This window comes from Lepus europaeus, chromosome 8 (genome assembly GCF_033115175.1).
Source record: "Lepus europaeus isolate LE1 chromosome 8, mLepTim1.pri, whole genome shotgun sequence".
NCBI classification, from domain to species: domain Eukaryota; kingdom Metazoa; phylum Chordata; class Mammalia; order Lagomorpha; family Leporidae; genus Lepus; species Lepus europaeus.
In genome coordinates this window covers 17,877,898-17,904,074 of record NC_084834.1, presented here as the reverse complement: position 1 = coordinate 17,904,074, position 26,177 = coordinate 17,877,898, and the positions used below count along the sequence as shown (strand labels likewise).

General features: G+C 43.4%; 1 protein-coding gene across 2 annotated transcripts in view; it reads right to left on the bottom strand.

The window, feature by feature from the left end:
- The window catches only part of PSD3 (pleckstrin and Sec7 domain containing 3), a 611,013-nt gene that overhangs the window by 372,271 nt on the left and 212,565 nt on the right, over positions 1-26,177 (bottom strand). For both annotated transcript variants that reach the window (XM_062199432.1, XM_062199434.1), the window contains exons 3-4: positions 5,533-6,616; positions 2,188-2,583 (exon numbers count right to left, since the gene is read on the bottom strand). In XM_062199432.1, the coding sequence (XP_062055416.1) occupies positions 2,188-2,583; positions 5,533-6,616 (1,480 nt within the window). The remainder of the gene's footprint in view (positions 1-2,187; positions 2,584-5,532; positions 6,617-26,177) is intronic.

The window sequence follows — 26,177 nt, the reverse complement described above, 5'->3', positions numbered from 1 at the left end:
TCATTATGAAATAAGGTCATCCCAGGCCTCCTTCAACCCGGGGGACGTCATCATTCTTCAACCTGCAACACTAATACAACTTCCCCAAAGCACCAAAATTGGCAGAAGAGGGTAAAAAAAAAAAAAAAAAAAAAAAAAACATGAAGTTTTCCAGTAGCCAGCCCTACTTTTTAAAACCCTGAATAGAAACAGACATTCCAAAACAAAACTCTTTCACCTGCAACCTATAACCACTTAGTATATGCCAACTCCAAGAACACAAAACGGGGGGCCTGCCAAGCTGTACTGCCTAAGTCGGTGGTGGTGCTGAAGTCAGAGGAGGGGGCAGCCACCAGCCAGGAATCCCTGCGGCAGGCAGGGGTACAGGGTCGCACAGAGCTGGGAAAGAACTTGGGCAGGCTCATCTTTGCCACACTAGAGTCTCAACGTTTATGGCAGCGCTGGACCTCATCGTTCAACCATGCAGGTGGTGCAGCTGACACTTAACCTTGAGACTACCTGAAGGATATCTAACTCTGAGATGCCAAAATACTACAGCCCGAACGAGCACTCTCTCACCTACTTAACTGTACACACCAACAGCTGTTGGCCCAAACGATGACAACTTCCAGTCCAGGTGCACAGGCCATGCATTTAATAAACCTTTCACCTGTTTGACTCGCTGAAGGTCATCTCCCGTCTTTAGTTACAAACTCACCCTGTGGCTTCTGCAGTGAAACCTTGCAGCCCCAAATGCTCCAGCTCCTGAATGATGTTTGGTCTGGAAAGCTGGGTAGGCATTCCAGTGAAATGAACTGCATAGCTGTCCCATAGCATTTCCACACAATTCAGTCATCAGAGATGACAGTGAACGAAAAGGACAGAAATGCCGCTCCCCCCTCAGCTGAAGGGACCCTCCCCACAGCTGAGGGACACTGCAGCGCTCTCAGGTACCCACTCCTCTCAGGGACAACCCCCACTCAGGCACACAGGAAGTCTGCTTGGGAGCTTCTCAGCCAACGAATTCCAATTCATTCACTGAAGCCCCTGTTTGTACCAGGCACTGTGCTGGGGGGCTTTCATCTATCTTAACTCTCTAAATCCCACACCGTGTAAATAAATAAACCGGTTTCAGAGAGAATAAGTGGCATGCCTAGAAACTGAGACCAAAGTCTTGTGTCTTCATACCTTGCATTCCTTTCATCCACTCACTGTGCTCCACTAAGGCAACCAATATTCATATCCACCTCACAATGGACATACACAGCTCTGGTGTTAGAATGTGCCAGTCTTGAGTTTGCTCAATGACAATGCTTAACACAAGGCAGAGTGCTCAAAAAGAGAGGTGTATTGGAAACCTAGAATATGAATACTGACTTTTTAAGAAAAAGCACTGAGTCTGTAAAAATTCAGCTTTAAAATAGCTTATCTCCATTAAGCGTGTCTTTACTAGCACCTCCACATTCACATGGAAAAATATACCAAAATTAATGCATAAAATTCTTACAACATTTAGTATTCTCTGCCCACAACTGGAGTGGCTGTGAGGCAGGAAGAAGACGCAGGTGCTGGATAACCCACAAAATACAGGGAGCCCATAGTGGCAGATATGCTGCATTCAAGCTAAGGAGTTAGGCATTTTATCACCCAGAAAGACTTAAATACTACAGTAGAGAGAGAAAATAAACATTTAAAGGCTTGACCAAAGTGTTGGCTGGATCAAGCATCATACAGTCAGATCCTTCCCCACTGCTTCAGGAACAAAAAGACAGCCAGACAGAACAGGACCTCACAGACTGGTGACCTTCTAACCCAACTCCCTCAGTTTACAATGAAGAAACCCCTGTCATCAACCACTGGCAGGGCCAGCCCAAAGCCAAGATCTCTGTGCTCTTGTCACAGCCCCATACCACTGCCATCGAAGCTGCATCACTGGTGCTAACACCTACTCATCATCCACAAGTATCAGTTCAGTATCCAACTTACATATGAAATTTAGGAAATACCTCGGAATACAAAGATCACCTTCGGCAGGTGGCTACAATGTGCTCCATCTGCCCCCAAAGCCCAAGTTCATTTTTACTGACACCACTTGCTTATATCCACAGGCACTGACTAAATGCTTTTTACAATGTACTCAACACTAAGATTTCCCACAGACAGAATGCCACCAAAACCACTGCCATGGAATTAGAACAGGACTGGTACCTTTGCCAGAAAGCCATCTCGGGGGTGCCTTCCAGGTAGATGCAGTTGTTGGCATCACTCAGCCCGTTGGTGATTCCACTAGAAAGGCCCATCACTATGCCGCCATCCGCAGAGACACTCAGGACATCCTGCTGTCCTCCCACTGATGTCCTTTCCAAAAACTGGCCACCTTCCTTGATGCGCTGCTGTATCATGGGCGTGAGGGGCATTTCAAAGCTGAAATAGCTGTCGGGCTCTGAGTATAACGTTTCCAAGGACTCTGCACTGTAATATAAAGAAGTGTTGTCCAAAATGGTTTCAAACTGGGAGCTGTACACATCAGTGGAGTCCTCGGTATATCCGGGCCCAAGAATATCATCGTCTCCTCCCCTGGTATGCTCCTCCTGGTCAAGGGTCCTGGAAAGTTAAGAGTGGAGAATTTCAATATTAATTGTTTCTTTTTAATTTTCCTGTTCAACCATATAAAAGGATAACATTTTATAGATCTAATTTTTGTATTCATTGAGGTGATGTCTTCATAACATACTTGGAAAGACATAAAACTCAAGCTGAAAAATTCCCAGATACAGGTATATGAAACTATAAATAATAAACTTCCAAACAAGAGTCCTAGTGTGTGAATATCTCTAGCCTAATAAATATTTGAGGAAAAAAAATTTATTTTTGGCAACTATGTTCCACAAATTCAAATTATTTACTGTTACCATCATCCTTAATTATAAAAGAGGCAGGCAAACATATCATGTGAGCTTGATATAGGAAACACCCAGTAAAAATACACTGAACTTTCATCCATCTATTAATACTTTCTGACTTAAGTCAAACCAAACACCCTCAGGAGGATGACTATATTTGAGTCCAGGGCTGCCCCCTCCTGACCATAAAGCAGCATTGCAGAGAGATTTCAGGTCCAAAATTAGACCACCAATGACTTAATTAAAAAAAAAAAAAAAAAACAGCCAACTGACATGCTTGCTGCAAGGCTACCCTAAACCACGAGAATGAGAAACAACTTACAAGTTAATATACAGGGGGAGGTATTCATTCTGACACATGAACCTGAAGATTTATTAGCTCTATCACTTCGACAAATTTACTTAAGCTTTCTGAGCTTCCAATTCCATAAACAGACATACAACAGAAACAGGGATTCCCTGTAAGTATCCATATTCCTAGGTATTACCAGAATTCACGTTCAACGCTGCCCTGTGATTTTTAAGTTACTGAAGGCCGACCATACACCAAACGCTAGTCTGGCTTACACCTCTTACTGGCTTCTTGGAATGAAACGGGAAGTTCCTGTGCAGATGCTCTTCCCTAACTCTCCCCTGCTCCTTATGCACGGTGTAGTCCCCAGCCTCCTGTGCTTCCTACAACAGAGCTGGGGAATCAGCTGCTCCCTCTGCCTGGGACTCTCTTCCTCTCCTCCTCGTCCTGGGTCACTCGTATTCATCCCTCAGTCTCCACTTAGTTACCTTTCCACAGAAAGGACTTGCTCAGGCCATCAGCCGAATTAGCCTCTGCTCCAGTCACTGCTCTTCCCCTGCACATACCCAGCACAACTGTGGTCTACACTACCTGTGTGTTTATGTGGTCCATGTTGGTCTGCAGCAGTAAACTCCATAGGACAGTGGTCACAACCCACATCTGCTCTGAACATTCCTACGTGCCCAGCATCTAGCAGCATCAAGGACACAGTGTACAATCAAGAAATATGTGTGGGAAGAAAGGAGGTAGGGGTGGGGTTTGAAACTAGGAATGAATTAACAATCTGAACAACAGCAAGACTACACATCCCAGTGGGAATATAAACACTGAGCCACATGCCATAGTATCAAGGGAGACTGGAGACTTTTTGTGTTGGGAGTAGGGGGTCCCATTAGTCACCCTAAAGAAGCATCATCCTTAGCGGCTTTGTTAGCTGTAGAGCAGGGGTGGGGAACATCCGGCCCGCAATTTGGTCTGGCCCTGCCAAGGCAACCGCAGGCAGGACTGGAAATTCAATAAATCCAATTTTTAAGTTGATGATTTTGTCTGGCCTATGAATGATGTTATAAATATCCAAATGGCCCTTGGCAGAAAAAAATGTTCCCCACCCCTACAGTAGAGGAAAAGGCATTTTTATACACCAAACAAAAAACAAAACCCTCAGCCTTGACACAGATGTTCTCCTGTATAAACTATAAAACGTACAGTCATGCAAACTGACAGAAGAAAAGATGGTACAAATTCAAAGTATAATGCACAACAAATGACTTCGCTGAAGGGAACTGTGTGGTCAGACTATGATCACAGGCCTAAGGAAAGATGAGTCTTGTCTCCCGTTTATCCAGCCTCAGAGCTAGAAGATGTCAGAAATGTAGACAAAGGCCAAAGCATAATATAGGATGACAAGTTTACTTATAAATCAGAAACTTTTGTGAAGAAGGGATTCATATGTGAATACCATGGAACACTGGACCTTGTGAGATGGCCTTTTAATCGTCAGAGATTAAGTGGGCTCAAACGCAGACTGCGTTCATACAAGAATGTATGTCCTGCAGGCACTGGTGCTGCACCCCAACGAAATGCCTAAGTTAGGCTAGAATGACTACATTCAGGTTGCATGTCAAAGGGCCCTAGACTTTTCATATTACTAAAGAAAAGTATAGAATGTCTTAGTTACCTTGGTGCTGGAAAACTTGAAACCTGTCAAATCAACAAAATGTCGGAAATGGATTCACAGCATTTGGCGTTCAGTCCCTCTCCAATGTCTTCCTGGCCTGTGCCTCAGGGACAACTTTATAACATCTTTCTAATGTCTTGGGAACTCACAAGGAATCTTTTTTTTTTTTTTTTTAATTTTTTTTTTTTGACAGGCAGAGTGGACAGTGAGCGAGAGAGACAGAGAGAAAGGTCTTCCATTGCCGTTGGTTCACCCTCCAATGGCCGCCGTGGCTGGCGCGCTGCGGCCAGCGCACCGCGCTGATCCGAAGGCAGGAGCCAGGTGCTTCTCCTGGTCTCCCATGGGGTGCAGGGCCCAAGCACTTGGGCCATCCTCCACTGCACTCCCAGGCCATAGCAGAGAGCTGGCCTGGAAGAGGGGCAACCGGGATAGAATCCAGCGCCTCGACCGGGACTAGAACCTGGTGTGCCGGCGCCATTGGGCGGAGGATTAGCCTGTTGAGCCACGGCGCCGGCCCTTCACAAGGAAAATAAGAAGGGCCTAGCTTACAGCAACTTCTCTTTGATTCTAGGCTGACAGGATCCAGTGTGCTGTGAGCCAAGTTCTCCTCAAGCACACAACCATGGTTTTCTAGCACACGCACCAGGCACAACAGACAGCAGGCCGCACCGGGAGCTCACCTGTCCTTGTCTTTCTCCAGAGGGTGTCTGTTTTCCTTCAGGAAGACTTCATCCTCTCCACTCTCCAGGAGAGGCACAGGGGAAAATGTCCCCGAGCTGGTGGCAGGCCTCTCTCCAGGAGCTCTCCAGGATTCAGCCCGCCGACTCTCAGGCAGACCAGTGGAGCTACGCAAACCAGCGGACGGGGGGAGATGGCTGGGCGCTTTGGAAAACGCTTTGCTCTCAAGGGAGGCTCTTCTTTCCAGTGATGTCTCCGTATCTGTAGGGTGCTGGGTCTCCCTCCTCTCACCCGTCCACAGTATCTCTACACCATGAAATTCCACATGCTTGGTCCGGCCCGGGCGTCCTGTAGAGCTGCTATGATCACATCTCCCTGGGTGCTCTCTCCCAAGATCAGACCTTTGCTCTTTCAAGAAACCAACACCGTGGACAGAACTGCGGGTCGCTGTGTGCCCCCCCATGCAGGACACAGGACAGGCTGGCTCCTGCACACAGACAGCCCCTTTGCTCCCATTACTGGTTATCTGGGGAAGCACAGCCTGAGTTTCTCCAGTTAACAGTGCAGCCAGGTCCTCCTGGATGCTCAAATACAAATTTTCCTCACCTGTTTCTTCAGCTGGAAGAGGTATATCTCGTGTGTTTTCCTGGCCAGCAGTAAGGGGCTCACTGGCTCTCTGTGTTTTACGGCTGCCACTGTCCAGCTCTTGTTCCACCTGCTGAACTGAAAAGCTAGAAACAGCATCTTTGTCCAGTACCTTTGTAGCCTGTAATGTTTCTGAAACTATTCTGGCTTCTGTGGCTTTCAGAGCTGAAATCAAAGAGTCAATGGGCTGTAAACTTTGTTCCTTGAGGTGACTTTGAGAAGGGGCCTCTCTGACACCTTTTGGTCCTATAACACTGTCGGGCCCGGCATAGGGGCCAGCAGGCCGCTGGACGCCTTGCTGGCCTACTGCCCGGCATGGCAGAGACTCTGCATCAAGCTCCAGGGAGGCTCTTAGGCCCTCACCACCCTCCTCCATGGTCCCATATTCTGGAAATTCATTTGTGACATTTGACGGGAGTAAAGTGCTTCCTCCATGATCACCTAGGACGAGAAGAGAACAGACAGGTGGCTTGTTTTTGAACAGCAGGGTTCAGTGCGTGTCAGTAAATATCACACAGATTAGACATTCAGGAACACTTACTTATTTGATTCCTTCACTTTCTCCTCCCTCCCACCCTAGAACACATAGTTCTCACAGCCATGCAGCGGGTCTTTCTGCCGAGCCTACTGGAGCGGGATCACCAAAGCTCCAGCAGAGGAGGCAACCTATGACACAGGCCACGTTTACTCTGCTCCTGATATGATCCCACCCATTAGCATGTGCCTGAAGAGATTAAAATAAGGACACCTATCACATTCCCAATACCAGTGATTTCCAAAGTAGCACCTAAAACAGTGATATTGGGCATAACATCAAATAGTCTTATGATCTAGCCAACGATGTTTGTGCAGTGCAATCTCTAACACAGAACCTCAGAAAAAAGAGACAGTCTTTTTAAAGTTAGTAAACATTTTTTCAGTCAGAATTCTTCCCTTCACTGTTGGATATCTGTGGAAAAAATGATGCTTTCAAAACATCCTTGAAGAATGAGAGTGAAGCCAAAATAAAACAGGAAACTTGACATGTTGAGAAAAATCTCCAGGATCCCAATTGCATAAAAACTATTGTGGAAACGCTAAATCAAGCTAAACATATTCATAACCTCAAATACTTACATTGAAAATCTGTTAGCAATTTTCATGTATACATTATTATTAGTTATCAATATAGTTACCCTGTTGTATAGATCTGAATTTATTCCTTGTCTAACTGAAATTGTGTGCCCTTCGACCAACAAATTTTCCCAAACCCTATCCCCAGCCCCTGAAAACCAATATTCTATTCTCTGCTTAATTTTTTAAAAATTTTATTTATTTTCATCTTTTTTTTTTTTTTTTTTGACAGGTAGAGTTATAGACAATGAGAGAGAGAAAGGTCTTCCTTCCATTGGTTCACTCCCCTAATGGCCGCTGCGGCCTGCATGCAGCACCAATCCGAAGCCAGGAGCTAGGTGTTTCCTCCCAGTCTCCCATGCGGGTGCAGGGACCCAAGCACTTGGGCCATCCTCTACTGCCCTCCCGGGCCACAGCAGAGAGCTGGACTAGAAGAGGAGCAACCAGGACTAGTACCTGGCATCCCAACTGGGACTAGAACCCAGGTGCCAGCGCCACAGGCAGAGGATTAGCCAACTGAGCCATGGCACTGGCCCTTATTTTCATCTTCTTGAAAGGGAGAAAAAGGAAGAAAGGAGTGTGTGTGTGTGTGTGTGTGTGTATGCGCACATTTGTGTGTCAGAAACAGAGAGAGATCTATCTCCTGGCTCAACCCAATTATGTCTGCGACAACCAGGAGCCAGGAACTCCACCCAAGTCTCCCATGTGGTGGCAGAAGCCAAAGTACTTAGGCCATCTTCTGCTGCCTTCCCAGGTGCAATAGCAGGAAGCTGAATCAGAAGCAGAGTACACGAGACTGGAACTGGCACTCCAATATGTGATGAGGACATCCCAAGAAGCTGGCTTGACCCACTGTACCACAACCTGAATGAGTTTGACTTTTTCAGATTTCACGTATATGTGAGATCACCAATTCATAAAACGTCAGTGGTATCTTATGCAGAACCCCAATATATTAAGTAGAGAATAACAATATTAAATTAGCATGTATTTGCTATAATATATTGATCATAACAGTTCAAATATGCAACATTTCCCTATTAAAATGACAGTGAAAACTGAGAATGGAGACATTCTGATGGAACAAAAAACTGGAATTGGGGACCTCTGGATAACAGTTAAAGTCATATCATAGCAGTCTCAGTATCCAGTCTCTTTCTGAACAGAGTTTAGGTTTCTTTGTATCAAGAAAATCTCACGTACACTGGGAACACAGTGTACTCGTTTTCATTTTAAGAGGAAATTTGCTATTTTTAACCCAGCACAGAACTACAACCTTCCCAGTTAGTAAAATATTTGATAAATATCTGAACACACACTCTGAATTGGCATGAAAGACTTGACTCCAAGGCATGTATCAAGTATGGCAATTTGGTAACACATAATACCCCATATTGTGTTAAAATTTGATAAACAGTAAGACATCTGAGAGTATATATGGTTTCATATTCCATTATTTAAAAAATCTGAAATGTTCTTAAAACTAAATTTGAATCAAGTATTGATGGAATTTAAGAAGCTCTTCTTTGTGGTAGCAGTGTTTTTAATACCTCCACAAGACATACTAATAAAATTAAAAGTGGCTTCAGAAAGTTAATGGGCAATTTACAGTATCTTTTAATTTCATTTTTTCTGTGAACTTTTTGAAGCCCTTTCCCCCACAACTTGCTGAAATCTGAAGAGATAGCAACCTGCAAACCCTGGTTTTGAAAAGGAACACAGATAAAAACAACAGCGATCCTTCTTCCTAGGGTGGCATATTGACATCTATCTAAATTTTTCAGGAAAGAATGTAACAGGACTTTTAATTTTTTCTGCTTTTGCCATTCAGTGGTTTTTGGAATATTCACAAAATTGTAAAACCCTCACCACTGCCTAATTCTAGAACATTTTCATCGCCCCCAGAAAGAAACGCATCCATTAGCAGTTACTCCCATTTCCCCTGCAACTACCATCTGTCTCCATGGATACATACATCCTGGACAATTTGTACAAATGCAGTCATACAACACATGGCAATCAGTCGTGTTTCTTTTACTTAGCCCAATGTTTTCAAGGTTTGCTCATGTATGAGAATTGCATTCCTTATCCCCAAATATTCCATGGTATAGAAACAGCACATCTTGGCCAGCGCCGTGGCTCAACAGGCTAATCCTCCGCCTTGTGGCGCCGGCACACCGGGTTCTAGTCCCGGTTGGGGTGCCGGAGTTGCCCCTCTTCCAGTCCAGCTCTCTGCTGTGGCTCAGGAAGGCAGTGGAGGATGGCCCAAGTGCTTGGGCCCTGCACCCGCTTGGGAGACCAGGAGAAGCACCTGGCTCCTGGCTTCGGATCAGCGCGATGCGCTGGCCGCAGTGCGCCAGCCGCAGTGGCCATTGGAGGGTGAACCAACGGCAAAAAGGAAGATCTTTCTCTCTGTCTCTCTCTCTCACTATCCACTCTGCTTGTCAAAAAAAAAAAAAAAAAAAAAGAAAAGAAAGAAAGAAACAGCACATCTTCTTTATCCATTTATCTATCAGTTGATGGGTATTTGGATTGTTTCCACTTCTTGGCTACTATGAATATCAAATTTGTACACAAGTTATTGCATCTAAACATATTCTCAATTATCTTGGGAGTGGAATTTCTGGGTCATGTGATAAATTTCTCTTTCATGTTTTAAGGGCCCCACTGTCACCCATCCTCACTATTACAGCCATTCTCAAAAGTATTAAGTGGCATCGCACTGAGGTCCTTCTCTGCATTTCCCTAATGGCTAACCATGCTGAGCATGTTGTCACGTGTTTACTGGCCATGTGTGACTCTTCAGGGCTATGTCTATTCAGATCCTTTGCCCAGTCTATAATCGGCCTATTTGTCTTATTACTGAGCTGTAAGAATTCTTTATATGTTTATACAGAAGTTCTTTATCAGATATGTACTTTGCAAATATTTTCTCCCATTATGTGGACTGTCTTTTCATTTAACTGATGGTGTCTGTTGAAACATAAAAGATTTTAATCTTGATAAAATCTAAATAATAATAATAAATAATCATTTTCTCCTAGGTTGCTTGTGCTTATGGTGTCGTATTCAAGGTCACAAACACTCATTCCTATTATATTTTCTTCTAAAGGTTTTATAGTGTTGTCTCTTCTTACATTTGAACCAGTGTCATTCCTTCCTATGTAGATATCCAATTGTCGTGTAGTTTATTTTTTTTTAAGATTTATTTATTTACTTGAAAGTCAGAGTTACACAGAGAAAGAAGGAGAGGCAAAAAAGAGAGGTCTTCCATCTTCTGGTTCACTCCCCAGGTGGCCGCAACGGCCGGAGCTGTGCCGATCCAAAGTCAGGAGCCAGAAGCTTCCTCTGGGTCTCCTAGTGGGTGCAGGGGTCCAAGGACTTGGGCCATCTTCCACCACTTTCCCAGGCCACAGCAGAGAGACAGATCAGAAGTGGAGCAGCCAGGACCCGAACTGGCACCCATATGGGATGCTGGCACTGCAGGCGGCAGCCTGACCTGCTACACCACAGTACCAGCCCCTTGTAGTTTTAAATGTAAAAATTTTGCATTACTTTTACTCTTCTGCCTTAGTATTTCATTCTTTTGGTACTATTAACAGTGGAATTGCTAGCATTTTAATATTTTTTATTTGTAGATCATTCATTCCTAGCAAACAAAGATACAACCAGGGGCCAGTGTTGTGGTGCAGTGGGCTAAGCTACTACCTACAATGCTAGCATTCCTTATGAGCACAGGTTCGAGTCTTGGCAGCTCCACTTTCAATCCAACTCCCTGCTAATGTGCCTGGGAAATCAGTGGGAAGATGAGCCAAGTGCTTATGCCCCTGCCATTCATATGGGAGATCAAAATGGAGTTCCGGGATCATGGCTTCAACCTGGCCCAGCTCCGGCTGTTGTGGCCATTTGGGAAGTGAACCAGTGGATGGAAGGTCTCTTTCTCTCTTTCTCTATCTATTGTCTGCCACTCTGCCTTACAAATAAATAAATAAACCTTAAGAAAAGAAAGGAGAAGAAATAGAACTGGCTGCCAGACATTGATCTTACATCCTGCCACCTTACTGAACTAGTGCTTAAGTTTTAACAGAATTTTTGCAGATTCCTTCAGATTTTGTACATGAAAGATCTGTGCATAGAGCGTTCCTTTCCATTCCCAATCTCTTTCCCAATCTATGCTCTCCCTTCAAATACGTTAGCTCATTGCTTCTAAACCACAGTAAGGGTGCAACATATCAATAACCCGAAGAGGCTCTTGTTCTGCTTTACACTGCAAATAAATTCACCCACTTACTTTCTGAACTCAGATGCCCTTGCCTTTGCTGTCTCTTTTTTCACTGGACATCCTTTTCATCTCAACATGATGTACTGATTTCCAACTTTCAAGACCTAACGCAAATCCCCTCTCTTTAATTAAGCCTTCCCTAAACCAACAACCCAATAAGTCACCTCTCCTCATTAAAAAAATCAAAAGAACTTTAGTTATAGTGCTAATATATGAGATAACAGAGGAGATACAGTGCTAACACATGAGATAAATGAACATACTATTAGCATACATCATCAAGCTTCAACATTTAGCCCATCATTTAAGCATTTTAGGAAAACTGAACTGAGTGGCTACTGAAGCCGTGTGTGTGTGTGTGTGTGTGTGAGAGAGAGAGAGAGACAAAACATACCACAGTGAAATACATTCAGCAAAGGGAAGAAAAGTTAAACTTTCATTTGAGCACCCACTTATTCTAGCAACTTAAATTGCCATTTATATAAACAACCATGAAAATTAACACTGCCCCCAAAAGAAGTGAACACAAAGCAGTCAAGGAAAGGGGCCTCAAAGAGATTTGATAATTGCTCCATCCCATCTTTAGCATGTGTCACTGAAATGCCCCTCAGAGCAGGCAGTCACATCAACTTTGGGCAACTGCATGGGATGTCTGATAACAACAGCTGGGAAACTGGCCACAGCCAGTGAGGTCAGATAAAGGGGAAAAGAACAAAAGCAAAGCCCTACACCACAAACACAGGGGGGCTTCAAAAAGCCCATGGAAAAACAGAAGTAAAAGTAAGTTTATTTTGGTGCAAAAAACTCAACTCTGCACAATATTCATTTTCAATGAGCTTCTTAAAGACCCCTCTTTATGCATGGATTTCAAAGTTTCCTGCACCAAAATAAACTTATTTTAATTCCATTTCTCCATGAATTTTTTGAATTACCCTCATAAGTATTATTCTATTAAGTTTTATTTACATCCTTTAACTAATGAAGGGCTGGCATAGGCCAGTGGGAATACTGTTCTGAGCTCAGGTGAATAAAATGAGGCTCAATACAGTTTTTTTTTTTAACAGAGCAAAGAGCCAGGACTACATTCCTGGCCTTCTATCCCTATGGAGTAAATTCCTGGGAAATTTACTAGAGTTGTGAGAACATCATTCCTAACAGCAGCAATGCTAAAAAATACAATGAAAGAGGAAGAGTCTTCCACTTGTAGCTTCTGGGCAGAAATAGCCTTACTTGTCACACCCTCTTGGTCAGAGCACAAGTCACAGGATCCATCACAACAGCAAATCTTTCAAGTAAGTGCCCCGTGTTGCACTCCAAGAGCTGTATGCAGTCCCCATCACAAACAAAACTTTGGAAAACATTAATCCTAGAACTTCTGATGTATTCCTTATGTTTAAACATGGAGGCTATTGTGCTAGGATAATTATTATTTTCACAAAGATCAAATTCTTTTTTATTTGCTCTCCTTTAAAATCGGGCCCTGGACACTTCACATTGCAGGTACACTGTTTCCAAAATCCATTCGCTCATGCAGCCAGTGTTTACTGATTAGCTGCAATGTACCAAAAAGGAGGGATTCAACACGGAGTGCCGCCCGAGCACAGGGAGTCTGTCTGGCATGGCAGAAAGGCCACTTTGGTGGCCAGTGAAGCATATGCAGGGGAGAAGAAACACTCATAACAGACTCGGCAACAACACAGGCTCTGGGAATAGCCCGGGCAGCAACGGTGACTGCCAGGGCAACAGCAAAGGCAGCACGGAGGGAACAGAGATGCAGGGTTGCTGCACATCCCAGGAAACCGCCTCATCATCTCAGCCTCGGCCCTTCCTACTTCAGCTTGCTCCTGCCAAAACTGCTATCGTGAGCTCTGAAACACACGCAGACTGAGCTTTCCCCGCCCTCCTGCACTCTGCGTCTGTTACTAACGTGGGAGTCAACAGGGAGCTCATCCCCAGAAAGGCTTACTGAATGAGTTCTGCCCCAATTGGGTGTTCCCCTTGACAAGAGGACTTGCTAAATAAAATTTAAAAAAAGAACTTTAGTACTCCTCTAAATATGTCACATCCTAGTAGTAGCTGAATTAATGAAGTCCATTGCTTTACTGCACTTATTGTTCCCCTTAAAAAAGTAACAATGGAGGGGCTGGCATTGTGGCTTAGCAGGTTGGGCCACCACCTACAAAGCCAGCATCCCATATAGGCGCTGGATTGAATCCCAGCTGCGCCACTTCTGATCCAGCTCGCTGCTAATGCGCCTGGGAAAGCAGTGGAGGACGGCCCAAGTGCTTGGGACCCTGCCACCCACGTAGGAGACCTGGATGAAGCTCCTGGCTCTTGGATATGGTGTGGCCCAGCCCTGGCCACTGCGGCCATTTGGGGAATAAACCAACACATAGAAGATCTCTCTGTGTCTGTCTGTTTCTCTCTCTCTCTCTCCTCCTCTTTCTCTGTAACTCTACTTTTCAAATAAAAAAAGAATAAAAATGGAGTGTAAAGCATGTAGGAGGGAAAGGAAGGGAGTGTGCTCACACTCATGTGAAATACATATACTTCAATGGCGGGCGGGTGGAGGGCTAGACATATCTGTCTACTTAGAAGATTCCACCCAGTAGAAGACAGACATCCTTCCCTATCAAGAATCTCACCTGCTAACAGACTGCTGACAAACTGTTTGCTGTTGTTCAGCAAAGATGCTTTTCCTGTGATGAATTATAAACCCACTGATTATTTTAAGACTGCTTTTTCTCTTAATTTAATACACTGAGAACGAAACGGGATCTTTTTGAATGTTAACAAGATCAATTTTAGGAGTGCTTTGGGTTGTGTATTCAATCACCATCTGTTTCTGGAACATAGGGACAGGACTGTCACAAAATGAAATGAAACAAGAAAATTTCTTAAAATTATGAGGAATGAGCCTGCTCTGTAAGACTGGCTGCAGAAAATCCACGGCCTTTCTAGAAATGACCCTGTTTGAGGACCAGGAAGTGAAATGAAGGTTTTTCCACTTGGGCTAAGAAACTCCTTAGAAGAGGGTTCACAAGAAGCAGAATAACAAAAACTATCTGGCACATCTACTACAGAGTTGGACACTGGGAGTTGAATCTGGAAGCAAGTAAAACTGTTTATCATGAGGGATTCTAAGCCATGGGATGTTGGCTCCCCAGACAACAGGACTGTCGCATCTAGGCCTACATCCTTCGGAAGAACCACGATTACGGATTCCATGCACTATGCTTCCTAGAACCTGGGTCTAGTCACTTTGTTGCCATTAGAATATAAACTCCAAAAGGTAGGAATTGTGCCTGCTTTCTTTACCATCATATCCTCAGAGCCTATAACAATAGCACCTAGCAAAAAGGATATTCTTAGGGAATCAAAGAATAAAGAATGCCCTATAACCAACAGAGTATGAACTAATAGAAGTTCAAGGCAAAAACAAAAGGAAGAAACCTTAAATACAAGCAAAATACTACACGTCAGTGCCACCCAAATACTATGCCTTGGCCCCAAAAATGTCACAAGTAGAATGTCAGAAGCATGAGGGTGGCTCCCAATTTGAAAGCTAGCTCATTCTTTCATTTTCTCAGCCAGCATTCATTGTGCACAACGTATGCATCAATCACTAGGGAACAGATCAGCAAACAGGACCAAAACGCCTCTTGCCATCCAGGAGCTTACAACCTAGCAATCCCATCTGTACACATTGTGCTTGCAGACAGAGTTCAGTGGTCAGCCATGGTTCTAGGATTCAGAATGATTCCGCATGGGCTGTCACCATTGAACATAAATCTCTCAACTGATTACTATGCTCTTTAAACACTGTGCTGTCTGTTATGATTGAGGTTCACATTCACTTTTGGATATTTAAGTTTAAATTAATAAAATTTAAAATCAAGCTCCTTGGTGCTCCATACCATATGTAGCTGGTGGCTACGACACTGCACTATATAGACATATTTCATTTCTGTTATCACAGGAAGTTCAATTTGAAAGTGCTGCCTTCCCACTCAGTGTGGCCCTGAGACAGCAGCACAGATAGCCTCCTGGGGCCTGTCGGAAATGCAGACTCTGGGGCGCCACCCAGACCTTCCCCAGACCTTCCCGATGATCTTGTGGCTTCTAACAAAGAATCCGGACGATTCATGTACACATTAAAGTAGGAGAAGCCTTACTCCAGAGAACTACAATAAGGCCTAGAAGTCATTCTGACTACATTTAAATGACTACTTTTTTATTCCTAAAGATAATCACAAGTTCCTGCGTCCCATTCAAAGGTAGAAAGGCTCAACTGTTCAAACACACAATAACTAAAGAAAGTTCCAAGGAGACTCATTCCTGCCAAGGGAGAGGCTGTTCATTCGGCTCAGGCTTGGCCTTCTCACAAGCACCCTGGGGCCCTTTTCAAGAGAGGAAGAGACACCATACTACACTCTGACCTCTTCTTGATTTGATAGCTTATAGTAAATGTCCCTCACAGTGAATTGTCAATGATTGGACACTTGGGCAAAAAAGGGCCATAAAATGCTAGAATAACTGCAGACGTAAAATGGCCCACTAATAAAAGCCTATATATTAGTTATCTGTACAGAACCTTAAAGAAATGACATTGGAGCTTAAAATAAAAGTGCTGAGGGAAAGGTAAGTTTTTTCAGCTTTCAAAAAACCAAAAGATTTTTCCCGAGTTTTAATGCTCAGGTCTTGGATGCATTAATTGTAGAAGTGCGTGCACAAATTCAATCTGATGAGACACTATCAAGAGTGCTCAGGGGTGGGCATTTGGCCGAATGATTAAGATGCAAGCATCTTGTGTAAGTTATATATTATTTATGTATTTACATACTATAAATAAAATATTTTAGTTCTGGAAAATTTAGAGAAATGAGCTTAAAGACATATCCCTCTAACTTGTTGGGAAGGCATTCAGTCCTAAAGACAGAGGGGAGGGTGATCACTTTGCCCACTGTCTGAAATTTCTTCTATCAATAAAAGGTTGGAAGGAAAATGCACAATTTACAAAACAAATAGGAAAAGCAAGTCTAGCAGAGCTTAAAAACTCTCAAATGCATTTCACCAGAAATAACTATGCTTCTTAATGATGAACAATATTGCCCTATGTTTTTATGTTTAATAGCCAATAAACCTCTCCAGCAACAGTGATGTACAGTTCAAATTCGCAATACAACAGGAAAACTTCTCTCCTGCACGCAAATAATGCAGGAAGACAATCTCTGGTACTGAGCTAAAGAGAATATATTTGCAATGATAAAAATAACAGAAAATGAGTGTGAGTAATGAGAATTTACAAAATGAGTAATCTGAGTGCACTCTGGGACATGCTTTCACACGAGAGAAAGTCACATTTTGGGGAAGGCTTCATACCTAGTCAGGGATGCTGCCTATCGCCTGGACAGATGACTCTCTAAACACACGGGTGTTTAAGGTCTCTACGTGCCGTGAACGCCAGGAAAAAGCCTGCCGACCACAATGCAAGTTCTTCACAGGTGCACTCTAAATAGAGAACGTTGGACCTTCTTCCCCTGAGTGATTAATCGGTACAGCTGTGCTCACCACAAGCTAAATTTCACATGCTAATGATTCAGAACCTAATTTTCAGTTCTAATCCCTACAGAAGTGATCCTGACTTCCCATTCCAGTCAGCGTCACAGGAAGCTCTGGAGGCTGAGGCGCAGCACTGCAAACAGCAGCAGAGGTAAGAGGCGTGCAGCCTATGCAGTTTAAACCAGTCTCTGAAACTGGCCAGAGCACGGTTAGCCTTACGGAAAAGAAATGACTAAGCTTCAAGAGCGGAATATGAGCTTATCTCTGAAAACACAGACTTTTAAAGCTGGTTTCCTTTTCTCAACCAGGGCGCTCCACTTTTGTGTCTTCCATCCACCTCATCATTTTTGCTTTTTACATCCATACCTGGTGCTTCTCCTTTCAAGCCTTATCTTTTCAGAACAGAGCCCCTCCCCCGATTTCATCCCAAATCCTGTTCATCTTCCTGTTTAAGAATCCACACTTTTGAATATCCAATTTTAATATTCCTGTTTCTTCACTGATTCTTTAGCTTTTATGTTATTTTTAAAAGCAAAAAATGAAAAAAGCTGATGCTAAACTTTTGCATAACTCCACAGTCTCATTCACAGCAGGCTTTCCTCTGCTACAGTTAACACAGATATGGTTATACTAACAGAGTGTTGATGATATAAACACCTCACAAAATACACTAATATTTAAGAAACTGGAATTCATGTTCCAAAATACTGTATAATTCTTGTAAACAATAATTAGAATTACGGATGCCGAGCAACAGGGTTTCCTGGAAGTGATGATCAACCACAGCTGTGAACTCCCTCACCCAGACCCCACCAGACAGACGTGAGAAGCGTCTTTGGATGAACATGCCACTCACCCAGCCCAGGCTAGAACAAGCCCCAGCTGAGCCAACACTCTCATGGACCAGTTTTCATGCTCAGGGAGGGACCCACCGTATCACTTCAGATTCAGGCTATGATCTGACATGAACACTAACAGATCTAAAAATGCGGATTTTAACAAATGTTTAAAGTCAATTTCCCTGGTGAGACAAATAAATTTCAAATTACTACAGAAGTGCACTTTTATCAGAAAAAACACAGGCCTGTGTGTAACCTGAGACTGCACTCTGCCTCAATGGCGGTGTTCGCAGAACCTTTCTGCTGCTCCACGTGTGGCTAACCTTACTCCCTTCTAGGCTGTTCAGATGCTGAGCCGTGCTCCAGACATGCAGAGGGAAGGGAGCCTGAGCTCTTTAAGAGAAACTCCTCCCTCTTCCCACCCAGCACCACAGTATCCTGTCTTCCTCAAACTACAGGGGTAGCCCGTCTCCCTCTCTCTGGCTGTACAACACATCACAAACAGCAAGCAGGAATAGGGCAAGAGAATTCTGTGTTCCCAGCGAAACTGGGTGGAAACAAACTGAATGAAGTAAGATTACCGGTAAGAATAAGGCTGTCCTGCTTTCTACTTAAACAGGAAAAATTTGGAAAATTCCATGTCGGATGCCAAAATAAACATTCCAGGTTAAAGGCAGGTGAGGGACTGGCTGGAGGCATTAAAAGGGCAGGTGGCATCTCTCTGAGGACTGGGAAATTGCAGGATGTTTGGCATGGGCATCTCCCAACAAATGCAGTATGCTAATTCTCTGTAAGGATTCCGCAGAACCTGGTCTAGCCCCAGGAGTCTCCTACTGGGACAGGCAAAAGACAAGACTAGTAAGCAAAAGCAGTCAATAATACAGACGGACCATTTCACAGCAGTATTTACAAGAGATATATAAAAATATATTTGCCTGCATAGACCTACAAATAGAGGTTACTCACAGAGATTACTGTAGCTCCAGCAGTTACCCATTGATCATAGAAAATGCCCAGTTCATCAGTTTAACGCTTGAGAAAAGTTAGCTAGAAAAGAAGCAAGCTAATGCAAAATATGCTGCTCTGGTCAACTGGAAGCAAATCAGTTTCAAATTTCCTGGCAGCCCCTTTTGCCCTGCACTGCACACGCTGATGTCAATGGAAGCACTCTGAGCGCTTGGAACCCGAGCAGAGGGGAGCTGCCGCCTGTCCCTCTCACAAAGGCAAAGCTGCCTGTTTCGCTCGTGCTCCCTCCTCCTGCCTCTGTCGCTCTCTACCTTGGTAGCTTACCGAAAACAGCCACCGTAGGGCTTTTCTATATTTGTGAAAACTACTTCCAAGGAGATAACTGAGATGCCGGGAGTTAGCTTTAATGTAACCATGTCCCCAGTGCGGCAGCAGGAAGCCCAGCAAAGGCTGGGAGAGGACTGTACCATCCTCGGTGACATCAGAGGTGGGGCTGTCATCTCAGTATTATGCAGCATTTTCTCTGATGCAAGAATGACACGCGTGAAGGGAGGCGGGTGGGCTCGCTTTAAAGGGGTTTAATTCTTGTGTTATTTAAGTGGAAAAAGCCAGTGCAAATACTGTTCAAAAGCTGTGTAGAATGACACAAATCCTGCTCTGTCAGTCCTTATCTAAAAGATGCTGCCATCCCAAGTCATTTCACTGATGATAACATTACAGTTCCTGTGATGGGATTAATATTTAATGGATAACTGATGTTACTTGGAAATGTGACATGAAACGGTTCAAAGACATTAACATCTATTTTAAAATATGATGACATAAACTTCTATAACACTAATAGTACCTTGGATGTCTACAATACTTTTCGACACAATCTCAGTAAAAACACTAACTTTAAGAACGAACAGTTTTACAGATGAGAAAAGTGAGATAAAAAGTAGTACAATATGAGCAGCATAACCATCAGTGGTCTTGGGAATAGCCATCACACAGACGTTAAAAATAAATCACCTTCTACAGTCTTAATTTCCCAACCAGTGGGAAAAGCATAAGCCGACAATATAAAGCAATTCACAGTTAGTTTGAGTCATCCCATACACATTTCCTAAATGCCAAATAGGTGCTAGAAAAACCTGTTAGGGTTAATTTGGAGTGCACATTTCTGGTCAGTAATATTATCAGAACAGAAAATATCTTCTTATGTGTCCAGCACTGCACTAAGCAGTTTGTTGTATTTTTTTTTTCTTTAAAGATTTATTTATTTGAGAGGCAGAGTTACAGACAGAAAGAGGGAGAGGGAGAGACAGAGAAAGGTCCTCCATCTGCCAGTTCACCCTCCAAATGGCCAAAACGGCTGGAGCTGGGCAGATCCAAAGGCAGGAGCCAGGAGCTGCCCCTAATCCGGGTCTCCTACATGGGTACAGGAGCCCAAGGACCCAGGCCATCCTCCACTGCCCTCCCAGGCCACCAGCAGGGAGCCAGATAGGAAGCAGAGCAGCCAGGCTCTGAATTGTCATCTAGATGGGATGCAGTGCTGCAGGTGGAGGCTCAACCCACACTAAGCTACAGCACTGGCCCCAATGTAGTGTATTAACTCATCTATCCCCACCAGCAGCCCAGTGCAGTAGCTACCCACTTTATAGATGAGACTGCTAAAACACAGAGAGGCATGTGCGTGACCTGTCCAAGATCACATGGCTGAAACTGGCACAGGCAGGAGCCAGGCACAGGTAATCTGGCTCCAAAGTCAACTCTGCCACTGAGCTATGTTGCCTCCTGAGGGCCTTCTTGCCAAGTGAAAAAAATTTGAAGAAGAATATAACTTTCAGGGTATAAAGCTATGGCAAACCAAAAATATACACTTCTCAAGAATACTGGCCAGCCAACACTGTTGCACAGCAGGCTAAGCTGCCATCTGCAGTGCTGGCACCCCATTAGGGCACTGGTTCGAGTCCCAGCTGCTCCACTTCTGATCCAGCTCCCTGCTAAAGAAAGCAGGGAAAACCTGGGAAAGCAGCAAAGCACGGCCCAAGTGCACCCAGGTGGGAGACCCGGAAGAAGTTCCTGGCTCCTGGCTTCTGCCTGGTCCAGCCCTAGACATTGTGGCCATTTGGGGAGTGAACCATCAGATGGAAGATCACTCTCTGTCTCTCTCTCTGTCTCTTTCTCTCTCTGCCTCTTTCTCTCTCTCTGTAATTCTGACTTCCAAATAAATAAATAAATATTTAAAATAAATAAATAAAAAGAACAGAGGTCCAAATATAAGAGGACAAAGTTAGCAAGTGCACCTGGAGAAAGCAGATAGGGATTGTAGAAATAACTCAAGAAGCAGAAGTGTGGCTGCTCCTGTGACCTTTTGTCAATGGATTAAAATCTTATAGCTTCAGTTTCCTGAGCTTTAGATGTCTGAATTATACACCAGTGTCACAATGCAGAGGAAGCCCATGATCTAGATGCTATGGACTCCATCACGTCCCAAGTATGTCACCTTGAGCAAGTTTTGTAAACTCTGTGGGCTTCAATTTTCCTCCTCCCCCCCTAAAAAATGGGGATAATAATGGAGTTGTTCTCAGGATTAAGTAAACTACGCATGTAAATATATAAAGTACTCATGGTAGCAACGAGCACACAATAAAGACCCAAGGCTAATTATGTTGTTACTATAATCATCGTCACTTTCAGTGTTATTCCATTTTTTAACTAAAATTTCCAGTTTCTTCTCTTCTCAGAAACCTCTCCATGAGGGCTACCACTTTTCAGAGCTGGACAGAAAAGTAGAAAGGCCAAGTTCTGTTGGCTTCATACTAACGTTAACCAGTTCCAGTGTCAGCAACTCCCTGTGAGATGTAAGCTGCAACCCAGGAAAACTGGAAGAGACAAGGTTGCCCTTTCCCTTCCTTACCTAGAATGCAGCATGAGGAGCAGGGGTAGACAGCAACAGCCACTCTGAACTGTAAGCATCCTCTCCGCTAGGGAGGCAAAGCAGAAGAGAGAGCCTGCTGAGGTTTCATCTTTAACACTATCCCTTGAGGTTCACTCCTCAAATGTCTGCAACAGCTACAGCTGGATCAGGCCAAAGCCAACAGCCTGGACTAGATCCATCCAGGTCTTCCTGCATGGATACAGGGGCCCAAACACTTGGGCCATTTTCCATTGCTTTCCCAGGTGCATTAGCAGAGAGAGCTGGATCAGAAGTAAAGCAGCCAGGACTCAAACTGTCATCTGGCCCTTAAAATAAGGTATCCATTTGTAAGCTACTGATTTCTTTGGGGACCCTGTCCTCATAAGCTTTTTTTTTCTTTTAAAGATTTATTTATTTATTTATTTGAAAGGCAGAGTTACAGAGAGGCAGAAGCAGAGAGAGAGAGAGCTGTGGCTCACTTGGCTAATCCTCCGCCTGCAGCGCTGGTGTCCCATATGGGCACCGGGTTCTAGTCTCAGCTGCTCCTCTTCCAGTCCAGCTCCCTGCTGTGGCCTGGGAAGGCAGCGGAGGATGGCCCAGGTAATTGGGAACCTGCACCTGCGTGGGAGACGAGGAGGAAGCACCTAGCTCTTGGCTTCCATTTGAGGGGTGAACCAATGGAAGGAAGACCTTTCTCTCTGTCTGTTTCTCTCGCTAATTCTACCTGTCAAATAAGTTTAAAAAAAAAAGCTATAAGTAATTAATTTTTATTTGACATAATTATGTTATTTCTCAAAAAGTTCAAATAAAGTAACAAAGACAATCACATTAATTGTTAGCATTCAATTTACTATGAGACTTCAGAATTGTAACTTCTCAAAAATCTTGACTGACCATACATACCTATTTTTATCACCCTAACTATTTTATTCCTCTCTTTTTAACATTATTAAGTCTACACAGAAGATAGTGAAGATTATCAGAGGAACTGGTAAAAATAATTCCTTATTTTGAATAATTGTCCTTCAACAAGCAAGTTCCAAAACATAAGGAATCCTCAAATCAGTTTTACTATCTCAAATACTTTATTTTTTGAGTCTTGTTCTGAGATCTTAAGAAAAAAAATTAAGTGTCAACTAAAAAATTTATTTTTTATATTTTCATCTTTTGTCCTTATTATAAGGTAGATCTAAATGCTTAGAAAAGTAACCACTAGAATTCTAGGAAGATATAACATGAAATAGATTCAAGTGAGCAGAGAGCAAAGACACGCAACATCAACACCTGGAACTGACAGGCACAGGTCTGCTATGCTCTGAAACACTGTTTTGAAAAGAAAGAAAAAACGCTCTGAAAGATAACTTGTAACTAGGATGCATACAACCCTCCTATTAAGCTTGGTGGAAACTATATATTATAAAAAGTCTGCATACTTGAAACATCATGTATAGTAATTTGAAGGAACTAGAAAAACTCTACAATTATCCTAACACTATGTGACAAATGACCAAAACCCACTGCCTTCACAATCTGTGTTGGCGAGTGCAGTCCCTCTCTGACCACAGGACAGACACATCTTTGCACCACAAACTGCGCTGGGGGTGACCCAGAGTCACAGCTAACACTTAGGGGCTCTGATGTTGTTCCAGGGACCTCTCAGGCCTCCCCAGCACCCTCTAAGTAACCAGCAGCTTCTGCCTCCACTCCTGTATGAGATGAGAAGGAAAGTGAGGAAGAGACGGAAGCACACTTCCTAGCAGGTCCTCTGTCAGACTCTGTTAACCCAGAGCTCACTAAGTATAATGCTTGCTACACAGTATATACCTACTTAACTGTTTCATTTCATTCTCAAAACTTGCCTAACCAATGAACATCAGGTATTCCTAAATATAAAGCAACCTAAATAACTGTTAGGTAATTCATACATTCCAGTGAAACAAAAGGCTATTTGCCATATAGAATATTTAACTTTTTAGGCTACAGATGAAGTAATCAAATGGCTTCTTATAATACTTTAGTCTAATTCTGTATGTGTGTGTAAAAGAGGGGAGAGAGAAGGAGAGAGATAATATGTATTACATGAAAACAATAAAGAATACTTTTATCCATTTATATTTTAGAGAATTATTTCACTCAAGCTTTTCACATACAATTTGTCCTTAGGATCTCTGATACAGTTAAAATCTCATCTTGAGACTTATATCTCCAATTCTGTCTTGAGTTTTTTTTTTTTTAAATGCAGCAATTTTTAAGTGTGTAATGCTGTCACTAGAAATTCTATCCTAATGTACAGTATCCATTCACTAGACATGATCTCCACAATGTATCCACTTACTGTGTGCATGACCTACAAAAGTCATCGTTTAAAAGCTGGTTTATAGTGATATCTAACACCCGCAACTCTGGGGCCATTTCCTCAGGTGTACCCCTTCTTTAACCTGTTTTCCTCCTCTCCATGAGCATTCCAAACTGAAACTGTCTGTAGCTGTGACAGCACTTCAAAAAATTCATGGGAAAATGGAATTAAAACTTAAGGTTATTTGGTGCAAAAGAATTTTAAATCCATGTATAGCTTTCTCATAATGTCTTTTTCATGATCTTCCTGAGGAGCACTCATATTTCAAAATAATATGCTTTCTCCAGAGTGCTTTTGTCCTCAAAGTAACCAAAAGAGCACCCCTAATAACAAATTAAATATAAGGTCATGCCTTTTCAGATTTTTTTTTTAAGAAAGATATCTTCACCCTAATTTTGCGGTAGGTAGCATATTAACTCTTTTTTTACATATGAAGAATGCAGAGAAACTTTACTCAACCTTGCCAGCACAAAATTAGAAGATGCAGGGAGCAAGAAGCATCCCACAGATCAAAGTATTGGTATTTTGTTTCACTCTTAAAGGCATTTGGTTGGCAGCCCACATGTGAATATGCAGAATAGAAGAGAACAAAGCTACTATAGTTTACATCAGCTTGCAGGGCTTCTTGCTGAAATGATTGACCCAAGGGGGTCTACACACACCCAAAGGTAAGTACAGGGGAAACAGAATCACCCTAAAAGTAAAAAAAAGAAGAGAAGGGAGGGGAGGGGAGGGGAGGGGAGGGGAGGGGAGGGGAAACTTGTAAGCATCCAAGCAGCATTTGACTGGCCTTGCCAGTCACTCTCTGGCTAGCCTTGGGGTTAATTAGGATCATGAATCTCTATAAACTCTTTTTTTTCTTTTTATTTTCTTTCTACCAGTAAAGCAATTTCCTCCAAAACCTCTATCTATTCTCAATAGGGCAGCCACATGTCTGGATGGTAGGAGGCAGGACCAGAACAACCATGATCCAGCCAATGAGCAGATGGAGGTCCAGGTAGCAGCCAAGACAGGGCAGGCCATAGGATAATATTTCTTTGTTGTTGTTGTTGTTTTGTGTTTTTTTTTTAAAGATTTATTTTATTTATTTGAAAGGGAGAGACAGAGAGAGGTCTTCTATTTGCTGCTTCACTCCCCAAACGGCCACAACAGCCAGGGCTGAAACAGGCCAAAGCCAGGAGCCAGGAGCTTCTTCTGGGTCTCCCACATGGATGCAGGGCTAAGGCACTTGGGCCGTCCTCTGCTGCTTTCCCAGGAACATTAGCAAGGAGCTGGATTAGAAGTGGAACAGCCAGGACTCAAACCAGCGCCCATATGGGATGCCAGCGCTACAGGCACTGGCTTAACTCACTGCACGACCGTACCAGCCCCACGGGATTTCTTTTAGAATCTCTTCCGCTGCCCTGGCTATGACACCACCTCTGCCACTCTGCTGTTTCCTTAGCCTATTAGCTTTCCCCGCCTATGAAGAAAGGTTGTAGCAGTTAGAATTAGTTCTTAGCTTGCTCACTTCATATTCTTCGTCTTTGAAAAAGTAGGAGCGTAGAAGAGTCAATCATCCGACAGACAAAGTGGCATGGTGGTAAAAGTATTCTGAACGAGTTAATACACATGAACTGCTTGACACACTGCCCAGATCATCAGAAATATTCAGGAAGAACTAGCTGGCACGACCACTGTGTCTGCCATCAGCCTTTGTTCCACTGCTTACCGTGTCAACTGGAAAAGTCATTTTCCCTTTCTTTTCTTGCCTTCTGTAATAAAATAAATTTTATAACTAATTTTGATTGCAATTCAAATAATTACTAACTATAGGCAAACAAGATGCCTACCTCACAATGGCTGTTATAAGACTGGAATGGCAGAGGTCATATGAAAATCGCAACTGCTATCAGACACAAGGCTCTACACCACTGCTGGTAATTCCAGGTGTTCAAGCCTGACAGCGCCCCTAAGCTCATCCACCTCACGCTCAACAC